Raw genomic sequence first — 22927 nt, 5'->3', positions numbered from 1 at the left:
GCAGGTATAAGAGCATATGTGTAAAGGCAGCTATATAATTCGATTTGATAATAATTGTGATAACAAAGGTCAATACGCAATAAAATTTCATTTCACATCAAGACAGCCTCGGTGGTCTAGTGGTTTAGCACACCGCCTTACTTCCTATGGTCGCGGGTTCGATTCCTCGTACGGCAAAACATTTATATTCATGATTATGATTGTTTGTACCGGTTTGGGTGTTTACTATGTATATTATGTACAAAAAAATTGTATATTTATTTATTTATATCAGCTGTCTAGTACCCATAACACAAGCTCTGTTTAGCTTGGAACTAGATGGCGCTGTGTGAATTGTCAAAAAAAAACTTAATCAGTAAGACAGTATATATATATATATATAACTACACGTTCCAATGCCTCTATAACTAGTCCTTCTTCCTTTCCCATCTTATTCCATATCCTTCCCCGTCAGACTGGAGAAACTTCTCCGTCAAGAGTGGTGGGTCAATTGCAGTGGTAATTTGAAGTCCTGTGAAGAGAACCAACAATGCTGGATCTTCCAGTGCATGGAGTGCTTCCAACCGAGCATGACTGTGTTAGTGCCGGTTCGAATCTCGTATCATTGTGTAATACAGTAACATTCACATATAAGTAGTAATATATAAATAAACTCATTGTAAATAGTATAACTTTCATGTATGTGTATTTGTCACTTACCTCCTCCAATAGTGTCTGCGTAAACCGTTAGATGAGAATAGTGTAAAATTTCATTATTAAAATTAAAGTAGCTAGCCTTAGTTACCCCTTATTACATCAACTGTCTGCCAAAAAAAGTCCCGTCAAAATCGGTCCAGCCATTTCAGAGATTAGTCGGAACAAACAGATTGATAGACATCATCATCTGCTTCTTCCTTATCCGATTTATTTGTGGTCGTCGTAATATGCTTTTCTCTTCCATTCATCTCTGTTCGCAGTCATCTCGTTATTTACTTCCTTTCTTACCATATCATCTTTCACACAGTCCATCCATCTCTTTTTCGGCCTTCCTCTGCCCTTATAACCATCCACATTCATATGTAACACCTTTCTTAAAATATTATCCTGACTTACAGACAGACAGACAAAAATTGTAAAAAATTTTATTTTGATGTATGTACCGTATTTATATTCATATGTATATAGTAAAAAACGGTTATTTCATATTACAAACAGACACTCCAATTTTATTTATATGTATAGAGTATTGCGATGAACAGTAACGAATGAATGAATGAATATTACAGGGCTACGGGTGTGGAAAAGAAGCCAGAGCCGCAGCAGTCTCACCTGTTGGACCTACTGGATGTGAACCTGTCACCTGCACCAGCCACTGATCCATGGGGGCTCACGTCGCCACAACAAAGACAGGTACTTGTAACCGATTGCTTAATTTCTACTAATTTAATTCCACATTACCCGTCAGGCAGGAGTTGGCCTTCAGCCGCTCCATAAGTCCTTCCTTTGGTTTGGAGTGCCATCTGCACTCGCCCCCTATCGATAGGTGAAGCTGTAAAGGCCAGCTGCGGCCAACAGCATTAGAGTAGTCCGGAAAAAAGGTATTATTTGCCAAAAATACATTTTTATCAATAACTATATCTTTATTAATATACTTAAACAGGTTTTAAATAAAAATTATGGCAAACTAACTGTGCCCGCGGTTTTACTACATTATATAGTATAAAACAAAGTCGCTGTCGCTGTCTGTCCCTATGTATGCTTAAATCTTTAAAACTACGCAACGGATTTTGAAGCGGTTTTTTTAATAGATAGAGTGATTCAAGAGGATGGTTTATATGTTTAATACATGTACACCAGTGCGGAGTTGGGGCGAGAAACTAGTTGTATATAAAATATAGGCTATGTGTTATTCTGATGCATAAGATATATTACTTTAAATTTTCAATCAAAATCCGTTCAGTAGTTTTTGCGTGAAAGAGTAACAAACATCCATCCATACTCACAAACTTTCGCGTTTATAATATTATTAAGATACTAGCTGTCCCGGCAAACGTTGTTTTGCCATTTAAATTAATAACGCTATAAAAAAATAGGGGTTGGTGATAGAAGGGTGAAAATTTAGGGTTTATTATTAAAAAAATATAAATAAAAAAATATTGCCCTAAAAGTAAAAATAATGTTAGGGGTGGACAATTCTTATCACTTAGGGGTATGAAAAATAGATAGTAGCCGATTCTTAAGACCTACTGAACATTCATATAAAATTTCATAAAAATCGGTCAAGTCGTTTCAGAGGAGTATGGTAACTGACATTGTGACACAAGAATTGTATATATAAGATTTCTATTTCATTGAATTTCTATTGACGACCTCGGTGGTCTAGCGGTCAAGTACACCGCTTTACGACCGATGGTCGCGGGTTCGATTCCTCGCACGGCACAAACATTTGTATTCACGAGTATGATTGTTTGTATCGGTCTGGGTGTTTTCTATGTATAATATATATGTATTTACAAAAAAAAATCTATGTATTTGTATCAGTTGTCTAGTACCCATAACACAAGCTTCAGCTAGCTTAACTTGGGTCTAGATGACGCTGTGTGAATTATCCTGAGATTATTATTATTATTATTACATACATATATTATATGAATTATACCTCCCTTATTACGGGGGTAATATATTCAAACACGCGGGCCTTAGCCAAGCATGGATGAGTTATGTGATGAAGATAGAAATTTTCTGACTATTCGGCATGTGTTTAGTATGACGGCTTTTTGTAATAGGTCTATTATTATTATTATTATTGAAGTATTATATAAAAAGTATGTTTGTCAGTCGATGCATATGGATTTTGGTGTTTTCGCCGAATCTATGGTAAGGATGATGAGTGCACTTGTGTTGTGGAGTTGTACGCTAGAATGTGTCTTTCACATATGTCATAGTATATGTGTATATGTAAGTAGTTTACTTAATAGATTTGTATTGTTTTTTGGTCGGAGTCACAGTTTGGTGGCCTGATCAAACAAAATTTAAACGTAGTTTAATATAATACAATTTTGAATCATTTAGAATAATACAGTGTTAAATCTATTATATAAATAAAATTGGAGTGTCTGTCTGTAATATTGAAATAACCGTTTATTAATATAAATACGGTACATACACCAAAATAACATTTCTTACAATTTTTGTCTGTCTGTCTGTTTGTTCCGGCTAATCTCTGAAATGGCTGGACCGATTTTGACGGGACTTTTATTGGCATGTAGCTGATGTAATAAGGAGTAACTTAGGCTACTTTTATTTTCCAGCCATTTCAGAGTTTAGTCGGAACAAACGGACAGATAGACAAAAATTGTTTAAAATGTTATTTTGGTGTATGTACCGTATTTATATTCATATGCAAGTAGTAAAAAACGGTTATTTCAATATTACAAACAGTCACTCCAATTTTATGTCTATATATATAGATTAGAAACCTGTGCACGACTCATCCGTTCCATTTGTGAGCTGTTTGTACAATTCAAATTCAAAAATCATTTATTCTTGTAGGACATTTTAGCCGCTTATGAACGTTACATTTTTTACATTTTTTTTCCCTACCGTCCAGTTCGGTATATAGATCCAATTGAGAAGAACTGGCAAGAAACTCACTTGAATTACTTTTTTAATGCCTTGATTGTTCGAATCACTGTTCATACGCCGCCATCTTGTGCTACTTTCGAAACAGCGAAAGTGATAACATAAACAAATAAACTCTGTTGTGACGTAATATGTTTGGTAATTGTGTGGTGTGTGCAGGAGACGTCCCCGGAGTCGTGGTCGGCGGTGGGCAGTCCGTCGCGGGAGGCCTGGGGCTCCGCCGCGGCCGCGCCCCCCGCAGCTCTACCTGCGGATCCCTGGGCGCCGCTCACACAGGTAACCACTTCACAACTCATGCTCGAATGGCATTATCTCGTTATTTGCTACTTTTATCATGACGGCCTCGGTGGTCTAGCGGTTTAGGACACCGCTTTACTGCCGATGGTCACGGGTTCGATTCCTCGCACGGTACAAACATCTGTATACATGAGTAATGATATGAAATGAAATTTTATTGTAGAAAATGTGGTAGGTGGTGTTTTAGATATAAAAATATATATCGATTAAATATAAAAATGTCATTTTTCAAAATTAGAAACTAGAATTGCCTCCTCTTATATAAGTCAATTAAATTAACCGCGCCGTTTTAATCATTATCTAAATACTTTTAAAATGATATATAACACTTCTGTGTAAATTTAAAACTTTAAAATAGAATAGAATAGAAAATCATATATTCAAATAAACTTACATTGAAGCACTTTTGAATAGTCATTACATTTTTTAATCTACCTACTAAAGGAAAAAATAATTAACTCAAATTAAAAAAAATATACTTTAAATGCTTGTCTTGAAATGTATATTTTGAATTAAGCCATTTTGATATTCACCTTATTCACATCGTGGAGTATGTCTGTCCTTGTCTAATACACGATGTACACCTTGATACTAGTTCGATATTAAAATAGCAGCAGCGGCGCGGGTGTACTCGGCTCATTTCGGCCCTACATCGTGAAGTATGTCTGTCCTTGTCTAATACACGATGTACACCTTGGTACTAGTTCGATATTAAGGGGGTCTTCCTATGTGACGGCCTGTTTTTTAGGGATATTTTAGGATTTTTTTTCTACGACCAGTAAATATTTAGAGCTTCAAGTTTTTTATCATTTATTAACACATATTTGGACAGTATAAATATAAAATTTCAGCTAAAAATATTCAGTCAAACTAGAGTTACAGCGCTCTGAACACCCCCGCCTCGAAAAAAAGAGCTCCCACTTCCTCCACGATTCCGGCTGATCGGCTTATCTGAAAAAAAAAAAAAACGGCGTTTTAATTTGTAGGCTTAAAAGCACGGAATGACCTATAATCAAATGAATATAAAAAAAATTGGATTTTTGATAGACATTTGAAATAAAAGTTGCAAATTAGGCGTTTTTTTTTTTTTTTTTTTTGCTATAAAAAAATCGAAGTTTTGAAAATTTTCGATTGATAATAGTTCATTCCATGCGTTTACATATATTGAGTGTGCCCTGTAAATTTCAAGTAATTCGGTCCAGCCGTTTCTGAGATACAATGGAGGAAAGTTTGAAAAACACAGTTTTGAGAAAAACGCGTTTAAAGTTTCAAGTCCGTTAAAAACTATTAAAATATCAACTTACTCTCAATCGGCGATGCCTGGTCCATAGAGTATTCCTTCCTCTTCCTCGTGAAACTCTTTTTAAAGCAGATTGTTCAGCTCTTGAGTCAATCCTGGCTTGTTTAACGACATCACTTACGCGCCGCTCAGAGCGTAAGATTCGCTTTTCATCCCGTTTCTCAACATACGCTTGGGCTTCACGACCAACAGGGCATCCCATAATCGACATAACTTTTAAAATACCTTGAAAACCTTCATTAAAGATAATAACTGCTAAGTAGCTAGCAATTTCAACAACTTTGGGACCAGAATGAAGATGTTTAGGAGCGAAAGTCCAAATCAAAGAATTCAAAGATTCGTTATTGTTTTGTGTCTCTGCTCCTAAACAACGAATTAATAATTCGTCTTTCGATAAATCTTCGAAAACCGGTTTGATAGCTTATTGGACTTGCGGAATTAGAGGTGGTTTATCGTGATGAAATTGGTCCAGTTCATTATTAGCTTCAGCCTTACGCCATTTACACCAACTGTCTTCGCCTTCTGGACAAAATTGATGCTGAGGGTTTTCATCAGAAGAACATTTGTGATAGTACGTTGCCCAAACTTCCTTTCTCATATCTTCAAGCGAATCTGGATGGCGTCGAATTGCTAATCCGTAGAATTTTGTAATTTCTTGGATAACTTTATCAGTAAGTTTACCTGCTCCTTTTCCTCCTATTCCTTAATTTCTGTTTAAGTCTGTAGAAACGTGTCTAAACTTGTATAAACAAATATATTAATAAAAGGGAGGCCAGGTATAAAGCCGACGGTACACAATAGGCCCGGTCTCTAACTGCCAACTCACCGCTCCGAACCGCTCTTTCTTTTACCTGCTGTATCTTTAAAACGACTTCGAATTTTCTAAAATCGCTTTACTACCGTATTCTAGACATGTTAAGGGAGCAATTTATGAAAAAAAAAAAATCGATTTTTTCAACCCATCACATAGGAAGACCCCCTTAAAATAGCAGCAGCGGCGCGGGTGTACTCGGCTCATTTCGGCCCTACATCGTGAAGTATGTCTGTCCTTGTCTAATACACGATGTACACCTTGGTACTAGTTCGATATTAAAATAGCAGCAGCGGCGCGGGTGTACTCGGCTCATTTCGGCCCTACATCGTGGAGTATGTCTGTCCTTGTCTAATACACGAGAGGCATTTAAACGAATTGTAGCGTAAATAGATGTGTTTAAATGAAATATTGTTTGATTGTTTGTGCAGAGTAAATCGCAAGCGTCGGTGCTGTCATCGCCTTCGTCTTCGGAGCTGGAACAGTTCGATGCGCTGTCACAGCGGCCGCGCACCCATCAGAACAACAACATCGAGCCGGACCCGTTCGACCTCACTGCACTCGGTATGTTTGTTGGTTTATACTAGCTGTACCCGCGATTTCGTCCGCGAGGAACTTAACCTTATTTTTCTAAAATTAAAATGTGGTGGGTAGTGGTGTAGACATATAAATATATATCGATTAAATATAAAAATGACATTTTTCATAATTAGAAACTAGAATTGCCTCCTTTTATATAAGTCAATTAAATTAACCACGCCGTTAAAATAAAAGTAGCTTAAGTTACTCCTTATTACATTAGCTACCTGCCAAAAAAAGTTCCGCAAAATTGGTCCAGCCATTTTAGAGGTTAGCCGGAACAAACTGACAGACAGACAAAAATTGTAAAAAATGTTTATTTCAATAATACAAACATATACTCTAATTTTATTTATATGTATAGATTTTACGGCCTCGGTGGTCTAGCGGTTTAACTCATCGCTGTACTGATGGTCGCGGGTTCGATTCCTCGCACGGCGAAAACATTTGTATTCATGAGTATGATTGTTTGTATCAGTCTTGGTGTTTTCTATCTTAATATATATAACTCAAAGGTGACTGACTGACATAGTGATCTATCAACGTACAGCCCAAACCACTGGACGGATCGGGCTGAAATTTGGCATGCAGGTAGATGTTATGACGTAGCATCCGCTAACAAAGGATTTTGATAAATTCCACCTCCAAGGGGATAAATTAACGCGAGCGAAGCCTCGAGCAAAAGCTAGTTTATAATATGTATATATTTACGAAAAAAATATATATGTATATGTTATATCAGTTGTCAAGCACCCATAACACAAGCTTCAGCTAGCTCAACTTGGGTCTAAATGGCGCTGCGCGAATCGTCATGATATTATAACGGTTTCCAGGTGACAACCTAGCTAAGCCGTCGTCTCCGGTGGCGGCGATGAAGAAGTCCCCGTCGGCGTTCCTCGGGGAGAACTCGTCGCTGGTGAACCTGGAGCGGCTGCTGCAGCCCGCGCCGCTGGACCCGCCCGCGCCCAACCCCTTCGCAGCCCCCGAGCCCGCACGGAACGTGTTCCTACCCCCGCACCCGGTACACCACACCTCACCACCATCACCATCACATTATATGTCTATTTATTTATTGACCACCTCGGTGGTCTAGCGGTCTAGCACACCGATTTACGACCGGTCGCAGGTTCGATTCCTCGCACGGCACAAACATTTGTATTCATGAGTATGATTGTTTGTAACGGTCTGGGTGTTTTCTATGTATAATATGTATGTATTTACAAAAAAATATCTATGTATATGTATCAGTTGTTTAGTACCCATAATACAAGCTTTAGCTAGCTTAACTTGGGTCTAGATGACGCTGTGTGAATTGTCCTGAGATTATTATTATTATTATTTATTTTAGGTAATCAACAGTATAGGACACAGTCACCTAGATACAACAAAATAATAATTGAATTTAATAATGTCTAGTAAGACAAATTCAATATTGTCTACTAAGCACTGCTGTGTCTAAACTGTGTCACCCCACCTTACATTTTCCTATTGTTATTTAGTATATAAGATCATTATTTCTATGTACACATTGTCAGTCTATTAACATCTGTAATATACATCGTCTCGACCAACAACATCGTATTATTCACCTGCAACAAACAGCTTATACAATTTATAGACAATATATAGTATTACATAGTTAGTAAACCCAATAACAGAATCTCATGAATTTATCTTTGTTTGGGAAACTACTCTGCTACCAAAATGTTAGGGAAACGTCAGTCACGTACCTGTATGGTTCTGCGGATTTCTTGGGCTTCAGGGTCTCGAAGATATCTTCGCTAGCTTTCCAGTTTCACAGTAGGTTTCACAGTTCTAATTTATTTTAATTCACAACACAATGCGCGCGCGTCATGGCCGCCGTACAGTCGGTTCAGTACTAGTTAGGGAGGGGAAGTGAAAGCGCGGGAACAGAAAACTAACGGACTCTAATATAATATAATATCTGTGCTTACGATGATACAGGGTAGATTTTGAACAATCTTTAATATTAAAGTTATATATAAATTGGTTATTTAAAAACAATACAGTGAAACATTTAAACGGGTCAGAGCCAAAGATAAAGAACAGGTAAGGGTGAATACAATTAGTAAATCACGTTACAATGTAATGCATAAAGTCATCATATGTACGTACTGTATGTATATAAAAATGTGTCTCTATGTCTATCATTTATTATCATCCATAAATATGGTGATTGATGTGATGTTTATAGTCATTATTACACTACTACCACAGTTTATTAAATATAAACGATAAAAGAAATGAGCTAAGTAAGATTTCAGATAATCATAATTACCACACGCGAAATAAAGATAATATACAATTGCCAAAAACAAGACTCGATAAAACTTTTAAACATGGCATTACTTTAAAAATAAAAATGTATAATAAGGTACCTATTACTATCAGACAGTTACCCCTAAAAGAATTTAAATTGAAAATAAAATATTATTTTGAAAAACATCCTTTTTATAATATAACAGAATATATGACTCAAAATGTAATTATATAATTATACCGTAATCATGATTTTTAAACATTATTATAACGTATTATAATTGTTTATACCGTGTATTGTGTACGTAATTAATTTATTTTATTTTATTTAATAATATAATTGTAATCGAATTTAAATTTTATAAATATCATTATTGTATATGACTTGCCATATATGTAAAGATGTTTTTTACATTGGTCAATAAATGAAACTAAACTAAACTATTATCGATCAACATCACACACACACACACACACACAGTTTCTACACGTACCACCGTCCACTTCCTAGAATCTTTATCGCACGGCACGTGTACCATTAGAAACGCAACTGCGCGACCCTCGGGCCGTCGTTAACTGCAAATTCAAATTCAAATTCAAAAATCATTTATTCATGTAGGACATTTTAACCGCTTATGAACGTCAAATTTTTACATTATAATTTTATTTTTCCCTACCGTCCAGTTCGGTATATAGGTCCAATTGAGAAGAACTGGCAAGAAACTCAATTAAATTACTTTTTTTTTTAAAGCCAGTTTATTTACAATGTATATTTATATAGGTGTCTATGTCTAACATTAAATGAAAATTCAGTGCATGAACAACTATTGCCATGCACACTCGTCGTTCAAGTAATCGTTTAGTGAGTAATAGGCTTTGCTCAGTAAATATGATTTAACAGATGTTTTGAATTTATTTAAGGGAATTCCAACATATCCTTTGGTATCTTATTGTAAATTTTGATACCTATTCCCATAAAAGACCTATTAACTTTTTCTAAACGATACTTGGGGACAGCGAGTTTGTCTTTATATCTAGTATTAATATTATGAATATTGCTGTTTTTTGCAGCTGCGCTTAATCGCGACACGTGTAAAATCGTTATATAAGGCCGAAATATTTTTTCCCCTCCGATCGATCCCCCGTCCAATTCAACGGAGATCAATGTTACAACTGTTAGAATTCACATCATTATTGTAGAAAAAATCCGATATTTTAAAAATATATTAAAAAAAGGTAGTCTGTTTTTAGTACTAATGAAGTACCCAATGTAAGGATTATTACGAATATTGTAAATAGCGCCATCTAGTATTTATTATTATAGACCAACCTACTACACTGACTTTGGTCTACAAATACGGAGGTCGGTAGTTGAATAATCCTCTTTCGTTGCGTGAGCCGCGGCATTCAGTCGACGAGCGCAGTGCGTGCCAGTTGTGTTTTGGATATTAAAGTGAATTGTATTAGCAATGGGTTTATCCCGGTCTTAGTTGGGCCTGGGGGGAAGCTGCAAGTAGTGAAGGTGAGTGTTAATTCATTCTAAAAGGGCCTTTTAAACCTACACCCGTGTCACAAGTCACGGGCGCTACTTGGGGTTTCCCTTGCGGTAGCCAGCTGCAAAGCCTCAGTCGTCCATCATAAATAGTGCTTCTTACACGACGGCCTGAGCCGAGGTTCGAACCCCTAGTGGTGCCCTCAGACTAAAGTCGTCCGTCAGGCGGGAGTTGGCCTTCAGCCGCTCCATAAGTCCTTCCTTTGGTTTGGAGTGCCATCTGCACTCGCCCGCTATCGTCCGGTGAAGCTGTAAAAGCCAGCTGCGACCAACAGCATTAGAGTAGTCCGAAAAAAAATACAATAAACACACTTCTATTCTGTCTCTCTCATCTATCAAGCTCTCAGGTGCTCGACGAAGTAGATCCTAGACCTAAACCGTAAAGGGGCGTGTACACACACCTCTTCAAATGTTTAAATATGGTGATCTATTTATTTAAAAAAAAACACTAACACTAGAGAGAGGATTGTATATGACTAAATTTATAATAATATATCTAATATCAAACAGATCTCAAAAGTCGATAGACCGAAAACAGGAAATAATAACAAGTCATCAGAGCTATCAGAAAAAATATACCCTTATGTTTATGAAATTACAGGCAATTAAAGAAAGGTTAAAAAATGAACAACCCTCGATTTTTGAACCCCGGCTTCACATGAGTGTACATGTATTATATATATAAACCTTCCTCTAGAATCACTCTAACTATTTAAAAAATCCGTTGCGTAGTTTTAAAGATTTAAGCATACATAGCGACGGACAAACAGCGACAGCGACTTAATTTTATATTATGTATTAATGATATTAGAAAACATGTTACCAGCTCGTCTAATGGTAAAATGTTGCCGTAGCTATGAACGCATGAAACACTAGATGTGTCACGTGCGCGTTACTGACTTTAACTTTGATATACTCTACTTGAAAAACAATGCTGTAGACTTTAGAGAAAACTTCGACATGTGGTTAATTCCACAATCTAAGTGCGGTTACTTTAGTCTATGGATGCCTGAAATACTAGATGTGTCACGTGCGCGTTACTTACTTTTAACTTTGATATACTCTACTTAAAAAACACAAAGCTGTAATCTCTAGAAAAATTTCGGCAGGTAGTTTATTCCACGATGTTATGCTGGCTGGTTTCAGAGGAGCTTCCTTCCTCTGAAACCGCACTAGGGTATAGTTTCTTTCCTGAATAGAATAGAATAGAATAGAAAATCATTTATTCAAATAAACTTAATTCAAGCACTTGTGAATAGTCATAACAATTTGTTTTTTATCTACCACTCGTTCGGAAAGCTGTCTCGTCACAAGAAGAACGAGCAAGAAACTTGTGTGTTGCTCTTTTAAATAATCCTTGTAAGTTTACATTTACAAGTCGAAACGTGTGGATACAAACCACCAACAAGCACAAATTTTTTGGGTCAAATATAATCATGCAATAAGATTAAATCAGTCGTAGTGACAGGAGCAGACCAGTCCCTACAAGCAGCACTCGTTGTTGCAGGACAACGGTCATTCTTTCATTTATATATATTCTCGTATTACCGAGCCATAAAAATTGTTTCACTTGTTATTCAATAATAATACGTGAAACAATTTTTGTGGCTTTTTCAATTCAATAATTGAATTCAATTTATTTTCTAGATTATTTGCTAACTTTCAAAGGTTCATTTACGTCTGAATCTCGTAATATTGTACGTACGTATTAATATCATAATGTGTGTGTGCAGGCGAGATTGACAATCAACGAGCTGAAGCAGCAGCAGATGGGTCTGAGCGGCGTGAGCTTCCCCGCGGGCGCGGGCATGGGCCCCGCAGCTCCCATGGGCCCCGCAGGTCCCGTGGGCCCCGTGGGCCCCGCGTCGGACCCGTGGGCGGCGCCGAGAGCGACGTCCCCGTGGTCGCCGCCTCACTCGCGGCAGACCCCCAACCCCTTCCTCTCCTAGCCCTCCGCGCACTGGTATGCACCCTTATATAGATATATATATATTTTATTTTATTTTCTTTCTTTGGCAAGGGGCTAGTGTTGCCTATTATGACACTATAACATATAATATGTTTTTAATTGTTGAATAAATATATGTATTGGCATATAATAGAATAGAATATATCTTTATTGCTAACTGTGCTATTCTATTCCATTCTATGCCAATACATATATTTATTTATCAATTAAAATGATATAGTAAAGTCCGGGCGCTCAGAGTTTACGTTTCGGACAGGTTGGGACCGAATGGACGATGTTTAAAGTTACATACAAACTGACGTACATTTTCTGGCAATATTTTTAATATATCTTTAATTTGCCTTATTAACGAGTGATAACATTTAAAATTTAATCATTATTCCAACTTACAATAAAAATATTATTTTTGAGTTAAAATTATAAATTTTTGTCTCACACTATCAAATAAACTTACTAATGAATAATGGTAGACTCAAAATATGACTATTAATAAAGTGCTTGTAATGAGTTTATTTGAATATAGATTATTTCTATTTATATTTCTAATGTAGTACAACTATTTCACCTGTACATTTATTACATATATATATATATATATAAAAGAAATATAAATTAAGTAGCTACACCTCATCACATCGTATATAATAATTATTATTCCCCCGGAACAACTCACACAACGTCATCTAGTCCCGTAGTAAGCAGAGCTTGTGTTATGGGTACTAAATAACGGATACGAATACTTAGACATTTCTTATTGTAATTACATAATATAAAAACCACCCAGATCAATACAAACAATCATACACATTAATAAAAACGTTTGTACTGTGCGAGGAATCGAACACGCGACTATCGGAAGTAAATGTATGCTAAACAGCTAGAATAGAGTAGAATAGAAAATCATTTACTCAAATAAACTTAATTTAAGCACTTTTGTATAGTCATAGTTATCATTGTTCTTTTAATCTGTCTCTTGTGTCTCATCACAATAAGAATTAAATATCTTTCTTCTTTTAAATATCTAAACCAGTGGTTCCCAAATAGTTTTTGCTGCGTACCACTTGAAAAGAGATCTCAAACCTTGCGTGCCCCTTATTATAACGTTCGCACTAATATTATAAATGTGAAAGTTTGTGAGTGTGTGTGCACTTTTGTTTTACTGATAGCCGCACATACTCCTTGGTGTCCCCTTCGATCGATCCCCCGTCCGATTCAAACGGGGACCGATGTTACGACGGCCTGAGCCGAGGTTCGAACCCCTAGCGGTGCCCTCCAACTAAAGTCGTATCCGTCAGGCAGGAGTTGGCCTTCAGCCGCTCCATAACTCCTTCTTTGGTTTGGAGTGCCATCTGCACTCGCCTCCTATCGTCCGGTGAAGCTGTAAAGGCCAGCTGCGGCCAACAGCATTAGAGTAGTCCTAAAAAAAACCCTCGGTGTAACTTCACGTACCCCCGTTTTGGGAATTGGATCTAGATCATCGCGGCCGTCACATATAACGCTACAGTGATGAGGTGATAATAATCAATGCATTTTGTTTATAATTACAGAGTGGAGATAAACCAGTGTGCCGCGCCACTGCACGCACTCGTCGCTTGCTCCACACTACACTACACACTACGCACTACACACTACGCGCACTATCCGAGTACCCCGTATGACACTATTTATTGTAAATGCTACTCGAGGTAATATATGCGTGTAGAGATGCTGGAATAAGGTATTGTATTACTAAATGTATTTTAATAATGTGAATTTTATTAGAATACATCTAGTAATGCATTATAATCGCAATAGTTAATTCATGGTAAAAAAAGCCGTGTCCGCTGCTTCGTGTAAATCACTACGGACCAACCAAGTCAATAGTTTCTGCAGACACGGCTTTATATAGACACGTAGCTAAATATGGAGTACGCGTAAAGAGGATGTGTATATACACCTGTCTCACTCGCACCTCCATCTATTAAGAGACGACTGCCATAAGTAGGGAACATTTGGAATGCGTATCAAAACTTCAATGAAAACTATTCTAAATATATGCGACAAAGTGGTAATTCTGTGATAATTTTTGTACTGACCGACTGTATATCAGCAGCCTAACCTAATATATGTATTGTAGTGTTTTCTCACTTACTAATTATGAGAATAACTTGAAGGAACAGGACAAAACATTTATATAAGTTTGTTGTGCGTCCTATTTTTAAATATAGTGATATTAAATGAAATTTTTGCTACTTAGAGAAGAACTGACGCACTTTTTATGTATTATTAATCAAATTTAATAATAATACTGTCTCTAGACGATGCACACAGCGCCATCTAGTCCCAAGACAAACAGAGCTTGTATTATGGGTACTAGACAACTGCTATAAATATTTAGATAGATCAGTAAATGCATACATAATATACATAGAAAACACCCAGATACTAAACAATCATACTCGTGAATACAAATGTTTGCATCGAGGACTCGAACCCAGGACCATAGGAATAAGGTTTAAAATAAAAGATATATTTAGAATAATTTTGTTATAACTTTGATGGGTGATTCAAAAGTTCCCTACTCTTGTGGCAAGTTAACATGTCATATTAAGATAACCTGACAAATATATTTTTTATTTGTCAGGTATAAATAACCTAAAAATGTCAAAATTACAATATATTTTTGTACGCCAAAATGTAATTATTTATTGTCAATAATGTTAGTTTGTGTAACGATGACTTAGTACAATAGTTGATTGTGTAAATTGTGGATTTCGGTTGAAAGGAGACCAACTAAATTAGGAGGGATTTAAAAATGAAATAAAAAAAAAGAAAATTTATCACGTATTTCTGAACGAAAACTTAAAAAGATATAGGTATCTTTTTAAAGGCAATAAATTAAAAAGATATATATTTGTTGTCTAAATTAATTTTCTCTTAGTTTTCGATTACTTTTGAATTGGACATTATAATGTAATGTAGTGTGGACTCCATTTTCCGCAATGAACCTCTCTTTTGGGCCGTTGTGCGTGTAGATCGGAGACTAACGTTGCCAGCCAAGCTCCTCCCAGAAGTACAGAAGACTTCTTGTGTCTTCACACGTTTCACGGAGCGACCTCACCGTTCCGAGGATTTGTGTTCGTTGTGTGGACACTGCAAGCACTCCAGGATTACGTGAGCGGCCGTTACATTAGCCTCAATGCAGCCCCAACAAAGGGGACTGCCTGTAGCACCGATTATGTACAGATGTTTGTTGATTGTCAGAAATCAACACTAAATAAAGAAATATATATCTTTTTAAAAACAATAAATTAAATATATTAGTTGTCTAAATGAATTTTCTCCTAGTTTTCGATTAATTTTAATATCGACACTAAATAAAGAAAAAGATATGTTTTTAAAAGCACTAAATTAAATAATATATATTAGTTGTCTAGTACCTGTGGTGTAAGTTCTGCTTAGTTTGGGACTAGATGGCGCTTCAAGTCATTGCCGATTTCGACCGAAATTTAAACATATTTCTAAATTAAAATTTTTCCTTTCGGATACCAAAATATAATCAACACAAGTGTAATAAGCCATCGGTATATAAATATAAGATAAAAAATGTATAAGTATAAATAAATTTTAAAGTCGCTTAGCATTTAAAGTGTGGAGTTGTAACATTGTCATATTTATAGGATCATATCTTATTCTGAATCGATACGAAACTTCTAAGAACCTTCAAGAAAAGAGCTTACTCCTTCTTAAAATGCAAGCAACGCACTTGCAATTCCCAAAGCAGCTTATTTCTTAAAAGGCCGGCAACGCACTTGCAATTACCCTGGTATTGCGGGTGCTCGTGGGCGGCGGTAATCACTTACCATCAGTTTGTCCCCTATACTATAAAAATATTTATAATTCCCATACGGCATTCTCTGCCAGGTAAACATTGGGTAAAACAGCAAGCTGTCATTTGAAGGCAGTTTTGGTATTTACCTAACTTAGGTAAATACGATAACAGTAATATGCTTATAGTATTAGATATACTATAAGCATATTACAAATTGGATATTATTATAAATTGGAGTTTCTGTTTGTGATATTGAAATGAGCTGTTTTTACTACATGCATATGAATATAAAAACGGTACATACACCGAAATAACATTTTTTACAGTTTTTGTCTGTCTGTCTGTTTGTTCCGGCTAATCTCTGAAATAGCTGGACCGATTTTGACGGGACTTTTATTGGCAGGTAGCTGATGTAACAAGGAGTAAGTTATGCTACCTTTATTTTAGAAAAATAAAGTTATATTCCACGCGGACGAAGTCGCGTGCACATCTAGTTGTGAATAAAATTACATAAATTAGAGTTTAGTATGATTTGTGTCTTCTTTGTTACATAAGTTTCCTTCTTTGGGAGTATTTTTTAATATCAGAAACATTTTAACTGGGCTTTCCGCTTAGTATACACTTTACAACACCCTGTATATAATAGATATGTTCCTATACAATTGATAAATGCAATATCCACATAATGAATTCATGTTTTATGTATCATAATTTTTTGTCATTTGAATATCATATATATCTACTAATATATAATTACCTTGTTCATAAAAACTATAACGTACAAACTAGTCTTGACTATTGGAGTGTTTTGACGAAAATAGAAAACTTTTTAGACTAATACTAGCAACCCGTAGCAAATCTTGAAATTTCTCGGCTTGTTCTATACTATAACACCCATGTATTATACATATAAACCTTCCTCTTGAATCACTCTATCTATTGCTGAAAACTGCATTCAAATCCGTTGAGTATATTAAAAGATATAAGTGAACAGATAGCGGTGGAGATTCTGTTTTATATTATGTAAGGATTATATTGAGAGGGGAATTTGTTATGATTGAATTCTAGACCGATAGAGATATTACCTTTCAATCTAAGGGCGGATCTAGCTTTGGCGCCAGGTGGGGGTCACATAGTCGTGGTCAAGTCAAGAACTTATAATTTAATTTTGATAACAAGTAAAAAGTAGATATTTTATTAATAATACAAAGTTTTTGTATATTATATTAATTAAATATTGAAAGTATGTAGTTACATAAAATCTGTATGGTGACAAAATATATAAAATTATGTTCAATTAGTGATCCACCTAAGTTCTGGAACCAGCTCAGGGGGGGGTCCTGACCCCCATAACCCCCCCTGGGTCCCCCGTTGATTCACTAAGCAAAAGAATTTATTACAAAGTTCAACTGGATATATATTATATTAATATATAAAAAAAACTAATAATGTTGTGAACACCTGAGCGAGTCCGGGGCGTGCTATTAGTTAATAACGGATACTAAATAGCTGTACAGATAACAAAATGGAAGACACCAATATATAACATTATATAATTTCATACATAAAATATTATATTCAAATAAATGCAGCTTAAAAGTCGATTCGTCAAGTGTAGCTTTCGACGACGTCGACAGTTCAGTTTTGCTCTGTCTACCCCATTTGCGGTTACAGTCGTAAGGTTATGTATAAGTGGGAAAGATCAAAACAGTTCAATAGCTAATGTAAATAGGTTTTTATGAATATGGGTAGTTTTTGTGGCTATGGTACAAAGTGCAGTGGCGCCATCTGGCGTTAATATAAGTAACACAATAATAATTATGACATGTACAGAGAGTTTATGTAAATAAGTTGTAAACTTTTAACCAAAATTTTGAATCTGTGACTTAATATCATTGTTGAGATGAAATGTACCCTCTGCTTCTCATGATACATTCTATTTTCACTTAAATTCATGAACTGTTCAGCAGTTGCAGATACATCTTAATTTAAACACTTAGGTGGTTGCATAATAGAAACAGAATGAAGATAATATTTAAAAGAAATTATTATATATGAATGTGGATGGTTATAAGGGCAGAGGAAGGCTGAAAAAGAGGTGGATGGACTGTGTGAAAGATGATATGGTGAGAAAGGGAGTAAATAACGAGATGACTGCGAACAGAGATGAATGGAAGACAAAACATGTAACGTCGACCACAAATGAATGAAAGGAAAGAGCAGATGTTGTTACCTTTTTAATGTACCACACATTCGATAACCAGTCTTAGCATTAGATCGAGCAAAATAGATAGACAGACAGACATATTTTCGCATTTATAATGTTAGTATGGACCAGCTACTGTGGTATGCTCATGCCCCGTATTTTGTAAAAAAAAGTTATATAATACGAGTAGTGATGTATAACAATTTTACTAATTTACATAAACTCTCTCTATAAACATGTATTTGAGTCAGTCACAATCCGAATAGAATAAATATGACACTGTAATAAAAGGCATTACTGAAAAATATGAAACTAGACCTTATGTCTATAATTTAAAGCTGATTTTCAAATTTTCTTTTAGTTAATTTTATTGAGAATGTGAATATGATAGTTCTACCGCTATTGGTAATTTTAAACGTCTGGTTGTTTCGGACGAGTGGTAGATTAGGCGGATTGACTTTTGAACGCATTCGAATCGAAAAAACTTCAAATAGTACTCTAGAATAAGCTCGATACGCAAACAAATCTTAAAGACATGTATATAATACAATAATGTAAATAATACATAAAATGAACCTCCGATAAAGCAATAATTAGGTAATTCAATCGATAAGTTCTATTCGATTATATTTCGAGTTGAATCCGATTCGATTCTGTCAAATGTCATTTTGCCGGTATCTATATTATGCGTATTAAGGTATATATTACTGTGTCATTCTGTATAGGATCAGTCGTAAACAGTATACGAAGCTAAAGGTAAGTAAGGATATTTAGCAAACTGAACCCTCTCACCTAGAAATAAAGTGAAAATTTGAAAGTAAAGTTTTGAATGTTTCTACAAAATTGAACCATTTGATCAATTTACCATCAAACCACGGAATTCGTATGAAGGGTTTTTTTTAATTTTATCTTTGTATCTTTAGAAATGTTGTACAGTTTACGACTCATCCTGTATTAATAAGCTACTTTTCAATTTATGCGTGTTTTTCGTTTCATGTGAGTGGCGAGTGGATTTTGTGAGCGAATTAATATATATGGACTAAAACTATTTACGTGGTGTAGGATAACAAATTAATATTATTGTAATACAAAACTACACACGCCTATGTTCTGTACGGAGTTGTAGCGCTATATGACTATAGGTTACACGTGGCTACCTATCTACCCATAAGGTAGGCGTGAAGATAGATTTTACTGAGAGCGACGTACTGTCTAAGTGTAGTTACAGCTGGTTGTGGTTCTAGTGCGAAATTCTTCTTCCTCTTAGCTCTGTCCCACTTTATGCGGGGTCGGCTCTCCTAATTTTTCGGCGCCAGGACAACCTGTCCTGAGTTGTCGGGTCGGGCAATTTTTCCGCGGCGACAAGCTTGTTCATACTGGCCCACCAGGTGGCTGGAGCTATTTTTAACACGTTAAAGACCGCATTGGAGAATCTTATTTCTCACATTTTTTTTATTGACCGGCTTTTTTTTTTATTGTTAATTACGTATATTATTTTTTAAGTATATTTTAGTGTACAATAATTTGAGGTAGATATTTATAATAAAAATAATAATAATGTCTCAGGACAATTGACACAGCGCCATCTAGTCGCAAGCTAAGCAGAGCTTGTGTTATGGGTACTAGACAACTGATATCCATGTATTTACATGGATACATTTTTTTTTGTAAATAAATTCATATTATACCTAGAAAACACCCAGACCGATACAAACAATCATACTCATGAATACAAATGTTTGTACCGTGAGAGGAATCGAACCCACGACCATCGGATAGTAAAGCGGTGTGCTAAACCACTAGACCACCGAGGTTGTCATTATTTAACCCCTAGATTTATTTCAATTAAAGTGCCCACGGGTGATACGATCACAACGTGTAAATTTATTTTCGTGGACCCACCGGTGGGCATGCGGCCTTTAACGTGTTAAATATAGTCCTCTGCGTTTTCTGTTTCACTTATTTTAGAAAGACAGAAGAATGCCCTGATTTTGCTTTGTAAACTGTATTTTGGATTTGTCAATTTTTAAATGCCACTCGTCACCCATTAAACTGAAATACGGCTTGTATTTCAGTTTAATGGGTGACGAGTGGCAGGGAAATTAATGATAAGCTGGCAGAATAGAAGGAAGGTATACCTTTGTTCGCTGATATGACAATGAATTTTATTAACCTTGTATCGTCAGGCCTCGCTGACAAGTATAATCATCGGGTTAGACGAGCTCCCAATAAAATATATCTTCAATTTGGTGAGGTGGTAGTGCAACTTACGCATATAGCGTCACAATGTCACAGAGTATAGCGATGTGAAGGTAATAAGTGAATTAGAATCAGTATACAAATAATGTAAATTAACATTTATATAGACTGGATAACGCTGTGACATAATATAGGGCGCAGGTTCGGTCGCTGACAGGGCCTTACTCGATATCTGATTGTATTTAATTAAATATCTATTATACAATATTGTATTTCTAATTAATTTACATTTATACAGAATTATGTACGCGGACAGGACCAAGTGATCGGTGTTTTGCTCTAACAAAATCTATATGTAATATGTTTTTAATAATTTTGTTGATGTAATTTTATTGAATCGATACAGCTGTACGTTATTATTATTTTCATTTTATAAATATAAATTGTAATTGTAAAATGAAATATAACATTGATTATAAATTATTGTCAGTTGTTATTTATATCTGTACATTATTTATATTATTAACCTGGTCTTAACACGAAGTAATTTTAATACTCCAGTCAGCTCGTGACCACGGCTAGTGCAACCTATCCGAAACGTCGAGAGAGGTAAATACCTTTATTTGCCATACAATTGGTTCGTGTTAAGACCCGGTTAATAATATAAATAATGTATATTAAATACGAAAATAAAAAAAAAAGACTGTACAGTCTACGGTATTGTGTGGCGACTGCTTCTTCAGTCTTGCTGCAGTGAAGTGCAGCTAAAGTACAGATTCATTTCTGTGACATATGTTAGTGAAATAATCATAATTACAATCTCAGGACAATTCACACAGCTCCATCTAATCCCAAGTTAAGCTAGCTAAAGCTTGTGTTATGGGTACTAAATAACTGATACAAATACATTTTTTTTAAATACATACATATTACACCCAGATTGATACAAACAATCGTACTCATGAATACAAATGTTTGTGCCATGCGAGGAATCGAACCCGCGATCTTTAGAAGGCGATTTGTTAAACCACAACCAAGGCCGACAATCAGGTGAGCCGCAAGTTCGTTTGTTGCTATAAAAAAAACTAATATTTTGTGGATTAGGTATTACTGTAATAATAAAATTCCGATTATTATTCGATGTACTTACATCCAGTAAGTACATCGAATAATAATTGGAATTTTATCACCAATAGAGAAGGCCGAAACGCTTTCAGTAGCGGCGGTCAGGTTACTACACTGAATATATGTGGTCTCACACATGCTAATGGTAGTGGATTTAACAAAATAATATAAATATATCAAGTAAAGACATACTATCAGATGACAATCAGTTTGCAATACCAAGTTTGAATATCGTTGCTGATATATATATTTTTTTTATTTATTTAATTTAACTTTAATTCACACAATATAATATATAGTATAGTACATTTGGCGGACTTAACACCATGCGGCATTTTCTACCAGTCAACCATTGGTGGTGCAGAGAATAATAAGTAAATAAGTGTTCTTTATATGGAATTAACTAAGCAACTAAATAAGTGTGCTTTGAATTTCTATACTTATACGACTATAAATTTATTATGAATAATTTAATAATAATATTAATCTCAGGACAATTAACACAGCGCCATCTAGACCCAAGTTAAGCTAGTTAAAGATTGTGTTATGAGTACTAGATAGGTGATGCATATATATAGATATTTTTTTTGTAAATACATACATATTATACATAGAAAACACCCAGACCGATACAAACAATCATACTCATGAATACAAAGGTTAGTGCCGTGCGGGGAATCGAACCCGTGACCATCGGTCGTACAGCGGTGTGCTAGACCGCTAGACCACTGAGGTCGTCATTTATACTATTTCCATCAGAAACCCATAATTTTTTTTTCTATAATATAAAAAATATATATTTCAATGCACAGTGTCACACCGGCGACAGATCAAAACAATTTAAAATCTTGTTCTTTATCGCATTTATTTGTGATCGGCGTAATATCGTTGGTTAAATAGAAAAATGGCAGTATTCAAAAAGCACATTTTTGTCTTGTCTACGAGAGACAAGCATTTAAAGTTTTTAAATTTATTTAAATTATTTTATTGTGGTTAATTTAATTGAATTATATGAATGGAAGCAATACTAGCTTCTAATTTTAAAAATGTAATTTTTCTATTAAATCGACGATATGTTTTTCTCTTCCATTCATCCCTGTTCGCAGTCATCTCGTTATTTACTCCCTTTCTTGCCATATCATCTTTCACATAGACAAGATAAAATAAAACACCAAAA

General features: G+C 35.4%; 1 protein-coding gene across 5 annotated transcripts in view; it reads left to right on the top strand.

The window, feature by feature from the left end:
• Nucleotides 1–15190, top strand: part of LOC131850629 (epsin-2) — a 60952-nt gene extending 45762 nt beyond the window's left edge. For all 5 annotated transcript variants that reach the window (XM_059200926.1, XM_059200929.1, XM_059200928.1 and 2 more), the window contains exons 6-11: nt 1266–1389; nt 3781–3897; nt 6461–6593; nt 7442–7629; nt 12174–12403; nt 13957–15190. In XM_059200926.1, the coding sequence (XP_059056909.1) occupies nt 1266–1389; nt 3781–3897; nt 6461–6593; nt 7442–7629; nt 12174–12389 (778 nt within the window). In that variant the 3' untranslated portion in view covers nt 12390–12403; nt 13957–15190. The remainder of the gene's footprint in view (nt 1–1265; nt 1390–3780; nt 3898–6460; nt 6594–7441; nt 7630–12173; nt 12404–13956) is intronic.
• Nucleotides 15191–22927: the final 7737 nt, after the last annotated feature.

The sequence above is a fragment of the Achroia grisella genome, unplaced genomic scaffold (genome assembly GCF_030625045.1).
Source record: "Achroia grisella isolate CSIRO2021 unplaced genomic scaffold, CSIRO_AGI_Agris_v1 utg778, whole genome shotgun sequence".
Lineage (NCBI taxonomy): Eukaryota > Metazoa > Arthropoda > Insecta > Lepidoptera > Pyralidae > Achroia > Achroia grisella.
The sequence above is the reverse complement of the archived record's forward strand: the minus strand, read 5'-3'. Positions and strand labels throughout refer to the sequence as shown.